The 8,988-nt window shown below is 38.2% G+C and overlaps 1 protein-coding gene across 6 annotated transcripts in view; it reads right to left on the bottom strand.

Annotated features, from left to right (window-relative positions):
* The window catches only part of LOC121854667 (protein O-linked-mannose beta-1,2-N-acetylglucosaminyltransferase 1-like), a 36,867-nt gene extending 30,881 nt beyond the window's left edge, over nt 1-5,986 (bottom strand). For 3 of the 6 annotated variants that reach the window (XM_042349358.1, XM_042349351.1, XM_042349354.1), the window contains exon 1: nt 1,406-1,538. Coding sequence is in view for 1 of the 6 variants with exons in the window: in XM_042349350.1 (XP_042205284.1) it covers nt 1,406-1,535; nt 5,759-5,778 (150 nt within the window). In the remaining 5 variants the exon portion in view is untranslated. Of the gene's footprint in view, nt 1-1,405; nt 1,539-5,758 lie in introns of those variants that run through there. The other 3 variants (XM_042349350.1, XM_042349355.1, XM_042349353.1) reach the window with 3 other exon arrangements.
* Nucleotides 5,987-8,988: the final 3,002 nt, after the last annotated feature.

The following is an 8,988-nucleotide window of genomic DNA, read 5'->3' on the forward strand; positions in this document are numbered from 1 at the left end:
TTTTTTTTAAATTAAGTTCATTACAGCTACAACCAGGGTCTTATTTTCTTCAGTTTCTTATGTAGAACTATTGTCACTCACGAAAACAATGCCGTCTTTTCTCCTCGTGTGTGTTTTAATATTCTAAGTATTATTAATGAATTGCATTGTTCATTTCACATATATAAACATTAATTCAATCGAATACACATTCAGTAATAAACAATAATGAATCTTTTGTACATATTCTTAAGATAAATGACTAAGTTTCCTTGAGTGCGCACATAAACATTGGGTGTTAACACTGACAACAATGTTGTCTTTTATCCTCTTGTGTGTTTTAATATTCTACGTATTATTAATGACTTGCATTGTTCATTTCACATATATAAACATTAATTCAATCAAATACATATTCAGTAATAAACAATAATGAATCATTTGTACATATTCTTAAGATAAATGACGCGGTATCTTAAATGCGCACGTATATGTTGGCGTTATCAATCCATCCCTTTTTATCTTTGCCATAAGTGGTTAGCTACTTCGATTGTTCCATTTATTAATATTAAATAAGGTTACTTAAAACATATACAGTATATTAATTTTTTCACATTAAATTTACTACAGCTACAACCAGGGTCTTATTTTCTTCATTTTCTCGTGTAGAACTATCGTCCCGGACTCCCGGCTGTAAACACAAACGAAAACAATGGCGTCCCATCTCCTCTTGTGTGACCATACAGTGTTATTATTCATTTATATTGTAAAAGGTGCATTCAGAAACATTATTTAAAGAATATAGTTTGCACTTTTTATTAATTGTATTGTTTTGGGGGGGAAAGGAGGGTAAAAAGCCACACAAAAGATATGAAAAGGTCACACTTGAGATCGCATCTCATTATTATTGCATTATTTCAATGGTAATTAATGATCCGCAATAAGACGATTCACCTTACACTGCAATATTGGAGGACACATTAACGTCGTTATTCGAGGCTTTACTGTACAGTAAATTTAAGTTTAGTGTAATTAAGTTTGGTGTAATACTGTACAGTACTATACATATTTCTACTTTAATGTTTAGCATGTCAGACAAGCCAAAGTGCAGTGCCTCTCTCCACCCACCAAGGCTCCAGCAATCATATAGGAAAGTAAGTGTCCTGGAGTGTTTAGTTGTTATTATGCTTTTAAAGGGTAATATCAAATGAAGAATTTTTTTTCAAAGGTACTGGATACAGGGAAGTGTACAGATGAGGTGTGTGTGTGTGTGTGTGTAACATAGGTGTAAATATGGAGGAAAAAGTAGAGATGTCTAATAAATATGTTAAAAAAGAGGTACCTTGTACTGCATGAACCAACCTTCTGGAAAACATGTAACAACACACAAGTGAACATACTGGACGTGGTATGCTATATGTTTTACCTTGATAAGAGATGAGTTTATCTTGGGCCACTGCAGGATGAGTGAAGGAAGCGGATGAACTTTTGACAGTTTCTCTAATGCATCTTTGTTAGTCGGTCCACTCAGTCTACTTCCCCGACCTCGCCTTCCTCTGTCACAATAAAAAGTGAGTTAGTGAAATACTGTACAGGCATCTCTCAAGGTACATAAGCTTGAGTAATGGAAATTCACATTAAAGGAACTAAAACAAAATATGGAATAATCTTTGAGATACAGAGGAAAAACTTCCATTAGTTACTGGGAATCTCCACCCCATCATATTACACACTAAAGATTAACCACCTTAATGCTATTTGTGGGGATGAGGTTAGGTTAGGTTAGCATTTGGGTGGTTAATCTTTAGGTGAAATAAACTAGGAACTAGGGTGGAGATTCATCAGGTGATCCCACTATTACAAGGTGCAGTAAACTTGGGGGGGACCTTTCAGTCTTATACTGTGTTTTCCTTTTAATTTGTATACATGTTAAAAGTTTTATAAGGTACATTTAAAATTTAAAGACCAAAATATTTTGTGCACAGCAAAGTTAGTCACAGATCTGTAATGCACAGTCAAGGATCCAGGAATTTTGGGTGTATGTTTTAGGGTTGCAGTCCCATACTGTACCTTAAATTTCCCATTGAAATATATAGAATGATTTAACATGATTCAACACCACCCACACCTGCTGTGCTGATAATGAAATACTTTCAAAAATTATTGGTAAAGGTGGAGGAGACAGTTACCACCAGAAGTAACTTATGGATCTGAATCAAAATTCCTGGAGATACTATTTGCATGACACTGAAAACTAAAATGGAAGCAAGAATATACAGAACCTATTAGAACCTGACCTAACGTTATCTAACATCCTAACCAGTGGACACTTTCAGCAGACACCAGAAAGAAGTTGGAGGCCTTTTAAAAGTGGAATTAATGGAGAATGCTAAGAAAAGGCTACACCGGGATAAAAACAAATGAAGAAGTACTAAAATTAGCAAAAACTTTAAGAGAAATACAGTACTTGAAATGTACAGAAAAAGAAAAATGAGATACTTGGTCATATAATTAGGGATGAGGGAATAATAAAAAATATTAATGGGCAAAGTTGAGGATAGAAGGGCCAAGGGGGCCAGGGAAAGGCAGAGACTGGGATGGATGAAATAAATTAATAACGGTTCCCAGAGAGATACATAACCTCAGAGGATTGGTAAAAACAGCCCAAGAACATTTAGAGTGGAGGAGTCCTCCACTCTAAATGTTCTTGGGCTGTAGTCGCCAACCCACAGATATGAGGAGAGTACTCTGTATAATTGATCTTTAAATTCTGTCACAACTGCAGTTGAAAATATATAATTACAAACACAAAGCAATTGCTCAAGCATAATATCAGTTACCATGGAAGGAAAATGCAGGGGTTAAAATGGTATTTGCTCCAGTACTGGCACCGAGTGACAGTCCTGTAACTACTGTATAACCTAAAGTTACCATAAATGTGTGTGGATATGTGCTTTCAATTTACTGATTAAATTGCAGATTAAGACACCATGACACTTTAAGAAAGTTGCTTTTATTGGTACCAGATATCAAAGTACTTTCTGCTTAATATGGCAAGAAGTTCGGGGAACAGAGCCTCCCCAGGTAGGAAGTTAGGTAAGGTTTGGTAGGTTTCTTTGGCTGGTTAGGTCAGGTTCTATTAGGTTCTAGTAAATGTAGCCTCTTTTAAAATACTTGTTAATAATAATAACAACATCTGTGTAAAAATGAATAAAATCGAGAAACTCCTTCTGGTGATAGTGCTGTTCTCAGAAATTACCCAATTATTTTCATCTTCATAATCACGTAACACAGGGTGACAATACATGACTTTTTTTTTCTACTTTTTTACTTTTATCCTCTTCGCCACTGATCGGCTCATTAGCCGCTTAGGTGGTCATTCGCATTTCTATTACGCACTGTTGGCAAGTACTAGGCATGCACTGGCTCTTGAATATATCTGAACCAGCTCCAGTGCTGGTCAAGTCTGGTCTTGAAAGAGCTCACACTCAGTGCCGTCACAACACTCTTTGGCAGGTTGTTCCAAGAGTTCACAACTCTCACTCTGAAAAGGTTTGCCTTTACAGTTTTCTGAACCTACAGCTTCTTCAACCTTGAGCTGTGAACCATTGTGTGGCGAGCGTCTGCCAGCTCCAGGTATGGACACTCAACTGAGTAGTGCCCTTTGAGATATATATATATATATATATATACACCTCAATTAGGTCCCCCCCTTGCCCATCTGTAGTATAAGAACATAAGGAGTCTGCAATAGGCCGGTTGGCCTGTGCATGGTAGCTCCTGTCAAGAGTTACAACCACTCTATCGTCCATGAATCTATCAAGCCTTCTAGCACTTACTACAAAGTTGCTAAGCTTGTTCCACTCGTCCACCACCCTATTTGTGAGCCAGTTTCTTCCTATCTCCCTCCTAAACCAAAACTTATCCAACTTAAATCCGTTGCTACGAGTCCTATCCTGCTCGGATATTATAAGAACTTTATATACAGTACAATATATCTCTTTTATTGGTTCCTTTCACCCACTAGGCCACTGCAGGTGCTCTAATCTCTCCGGGTAGCTGAGGTGCCGAACTGCAGACACCAGTCTGGTGGCCCTCCTTTGTAAATTTTAAATCAAATGACAGTCTCTAGCATATCTCGGGGGACCAGATGCGGTGACAGTACTCCTGGCGGGGAATCACCTCACTCTTGCAGATCGTTATGAGGGACTGACCAATTAGATATCTGAACGACCATCTTATAAGACCTGATAATTTAGTTGCTTCATTCACCTTCTTACAATGGCCAGAGAACTTCAGTTCACTGTCAACATACATACCCAGGTCCTTTTCGCATTCAGTCACAATTAATGCAGTTTCTTCATACTGTAGGGACAAATGATATGCCTCCTTACCATTGGTATTTCCCAGGTGCATCCATTTGCACTTCATAACATTGAATCGTAGCAGCCATTTCCTCGACCATTCTTGAAGCTCACAGAGAAACTTTCTGCAGCTCTTCACAGTCTGCTTGGTTCTTAATTTCCCTAAATAACTTGGCATCGTCCATAAATATTTGCTTGGAGGAGTGTATAGCTTCTGGCATGTCATTTATGAAACAAACAAACAACAACGGGCCCAATACACATGACGATTTTGTACCATTAATCACCACACACTGCTTGTGATCATGGAGAAAGTCTCCAATCCATGCTAGGACACTTCCCCGAATCCTGTACCCTTCCAGTTTAATTTCCAGCTTTTCATGGGGTACGCTGCCGAAAGCCTTGGCAAAATCTAGGTACAGTATATACCGTCGATACTGCCATTAATTCCGTATTAACAATTTCCTAAAGTCACATTTCAGCATATTAGTATTTATAACTAAGTTTATTTCAGGGGTAAATATATTAGAGGCAAAAATACCCATAATAAAACTTGCTCCCGTAATTATTCAGATCGTGACTGTCCGCTGTTTTTCATTGAAACTGGGTTTAAAAATACTCAATTTGGTCGAATTTCACTTACCTGGTATGCACAGGGAATTGTTTGGATATTAAAAATATGTTTTTCTAAAGTTATTTGATGAGTTTCGAACAAATTTTATATTCATTTCAACCGGTTATCTTTAATTTCCAGAAGAAATGTCATAGGAAAAAAGTCTTAGAATTGTCTAACATTATGAAAAGCATATTGATAACGGCGAGAGAAAGACCGGTGCACGAAGGAAATTTCACTCCAAATTTTCACTGATTATATTAGGGAATAATGTATTATGTTGGGGAAAAATATTAAAATGGGTAAAATCCCGTGTTAACCTAACCAAACTTAGGAAAACCTGACCTGACCTAGCCTAACCTAACCTATATCTTAACTCACCTATATCTAGAAAACTAAGCATTTGCACAAGAAAATGAATAGAAGGAAAAGCATAATCAGTGTACAAAACTGTGGTATAACCGTTGTACTGAGCACATCATTGATGTGGGCAGTACACTGTAGTTTAGGGCAATATGGATCAAGAGTTCTTTAGACAATTTTAAGACACTTCTTTTATACCGTATCCCTCGCAAATTACTTAAATATACTGGAATCATTATATAATAAAAGTCTCTTAAAATTGTCTAAACAATCGGAACTACTTGGGGTATTGACGTATTGTACAAAACTGCAGTTTTACCAAAACTTTTACAAAAAAAACTCATAATTACTTAACCACTGACGGTAACCAGCCGTATATTTCCATTTGCTGCTTTAATAACTTAGAAAGTTAGTTACTAGAATTAAAATAAGCACATACCTGCATCTGGTGTTTCCCATACACAGGTAACGAGGTACTGTAGTTGTATAGAGTTTATAACTCCCAGGTAAATTTGTTTGTTTACTAATATTCTGGTTTTCGAGCGTGAGCAGTTCCTTTACCTACATTGCATTTTACCCTCCATTAATAAGGCTAAAATCGTGATTTAATGGCCTATATATTATGCTAGACTATTTATAATAATCTAGAATTTATCTAACCTAGTCATACTGTCATATATAAATATACATATAGCTGTGCTAAAAACGTTTATGCATTAGGGAAATTTTTTTCTATCCTCGACCCAGGAGGTACTGGAGAGTGGCACGCACGCTACAGTATACCAGTTGTTATTTTAGGAATAATATGATGCTGAATTATGTCTAACAACCTCAAAAACTATTAAATTGATCTTGACACTCGTTTCAGAATCATTAACAGAACAGTCAGCTGTTACTGCACAAATCCTTGATATAATTCCAACAAATATTGTTTTATCTAAAATCCTCAGCCATGACCAGGGCCGGACTTAGGAGTGGGCAGCTACCCAGGGGCCTCAACAATCTGGGGGCCTCCACATATTATAATATTTTATTTATTTGTTTATTCATTTGGATTATTTTTATTTTCATTCTTTAAAATTCATGTTTATCTATTCCATCACGTAAAACTATGTTCAGCAAGAAGCGTGATAGAAATTAGGCTAGCTACTCCTTGAAATTCATGGATACCTGGTTTTCCTATGAACCGTATATTTTTAATGAATGCTATTGTTTGTGTTGCTAATAATATATTTAGAATTCCACAAACATATATTGATTAAAAATGAACTACATGGAATAACGAAATTGAGATAAAAAAAAATTCATTATCACTTCCATTACGAATGCCATCAGGGCGCTGTGTGTGTTGACAGTCGGTCGGAGGGGGTTGGGTCGTGTAGTATCTGCACATCGGTTGTCATGTGTCTGTCGATTAAATGAGGAGGGGCCTCCACAAAGAGGTTGCCCATGGGCCTCCACAGATACCCATAATAAACTCTAAGAAATGGTTTATTAATATGAAATTAAATCAGGTAAAGGGTGTCATTAACATACAGCTACAAGGTCCAACTCCTTGGCTTTACTCATCTGCAATCCCAAGTGGATATTCTTGCTTCTCACAACATTACTGGTGGTACATTATATTACATACAGCTACAAGACAAACTTACACATGGTACCTTCACTAGAACTGTTGTTAGTACATATGGAGGATGCACTCACAACACAACACGTTATTACTGATACTAACAAATTAATGGGTTCACTACCCAACATGGGATAATTATATTCCTGTTAATTATCCCCAATCATATATAACAAATACTGTGGACCATATAACTGTACGGAGTGTCCCAGGGTAGAACACTGGTGTCTCAACAAATGAAGATCGCTGTTATGGTCGGTTGAAGTCTGACACGTGACCAGAGTCTGGGGTCTAGTTCCCACAATGCAGACTGGAGCATTTTAATCCTGCCGAATCAGCGACATCGTCCAATACAGCTAACTGTTAGGTAGCCACTGACCTCGGGCAGCCGGTGGGGGTGTTCAAATAACCCACACACTGGATCTGGGATAATTTGGAGAACGTCAAAGGAAGGGATTTCTCCTTCACACACAGGTTTATATACGCCGTGAGTTGCCAGAGATGTCTACTCACGCAATGACAAAAATTACATTCAAATCAACTGCTACACATTCAAAGATGACCCTCAGTTGACACGGGCCTGGCGAATTTCTTAAGTTGATTTACATAAACTAATAGAGATTGAGCTTGCCAGGAAAAAGTGGAATATATAAGTTGACAACTGAAGTACCCCAAATGGGCGGGACTTACGGGGAGGGGAAGCGCGTTTCTTCCTAGGGATAACTCACCAGTTATCCACATGTTTTGCGGGCGTGGAGTATAATATGAATCATCAGGTTTCAAACAGACCAGCCGTCATTGTGACCATGACACCACGTGAGGTCCTTCATATCAACACCCGAGGACGAGTTACTTCACCACGTGAACACCACACCACCCGGTGACCCCATGACCACGTGAGGTCCTTCATATCAACACCCGAGGACGAGTTACTACACCACGTGAACACCTCACCACCTGCTGTCTCCATGACCAGTCCAGGCCGGGGCCATCAACTGTAAACTATAATAATTTGTATATTCAATTCATGTTCCTTCTAATTTCAGTCATGAAAGCTTTTGTTAAACGACCCACTCACCCCATGTCTTTGTATGTAATAAGTCATTTTTGTTCAATATACATTTTCAGCCTTCGCGGTGCCGACTTTTTCAATAAACCGTTATTATTGTTATTATTACTCAGTCGAGTGTCCTTACTTGGAGTTGGCGGACGCTCGCCCTACAAGGGGTCACAGCTCAAGATTGAAGAAGCCGCAAGTCCAGAAAACTGTGAGGGCAAACTTTTTCGGAGTGAGAGTTATGAACTCTTGGAGAAATCCACCAGAAAGTGTTGTGACGGCACCGAGTGTGAGCTCTTTCAAGACCAGACTTGACCGACACTGGAGCAGGTTCAGGTACATTCAGGAGCCGGTGCATCCCCAGTACTTACCAACAGTGCGTGACTGAGATGTGACCGATCGCCCAAGCGGCTAACGAGCCGATAAGTGGTGAAGAGGATAAAATAAATAAAAGAACACATGACACTAAAATCCTTTGAGGTGCTTATAGATTTCTATCAAATTCACATCTTGGTCGTTTACAGCATAACCTAGGCAGTTGAAGGCATTTTAATCTCTCTAGGTATGTGAGCTGTTCAAGTACAGACACTAGTTTGGTAGCCCTAGTGACAGTGACGAGCTAAAACAGGATCACCTCAGTTTGTTTCATCTGATCATTTAACACCCTATTGCTAACTGGGGGGGTAAAATTAGGTTGGGCTAAATTGTTGAGGAGGATAAAAGAAAAGGAAAAGTAATCCGAGACGTGACCGATCGCCCAAGCGGCTAACGAGCTGATCAGTGGTGAAGAGGACAAAAGTAAGTAAAAAAGTGTTACCATGTTTAATTTAGGAGAAATAAGTTGGTGTCTAACCTTCACATAATACTCTTATAGTTTTTGATGTGTAATAAAGCTATTTCACCTTCCAACAAAGTAAAACACTGTTGTACGAGATGAATAGTTTTTTAGTTTAACAAATTTATTGACAAAGCTTGGAGTACAGTT

This window comes from Homarus americanus, unplaced genomic scaffold (genome assembly GCF_018991925.1).
Source record: "Homarus americanus isolate GMGI-L3 unplaced genomic scaffold, GMGI_Hamer_2.0 scaffold44605, whole genome shotgun sequence".
In the NCBI taxonomy this organism is placed as follows: domain Eukaryota; kingdom Metazoa; phylum Arthropoda; class Malacostraca; order Decapoda; family Nephropidae; genus Homarus; species Homarus americanus.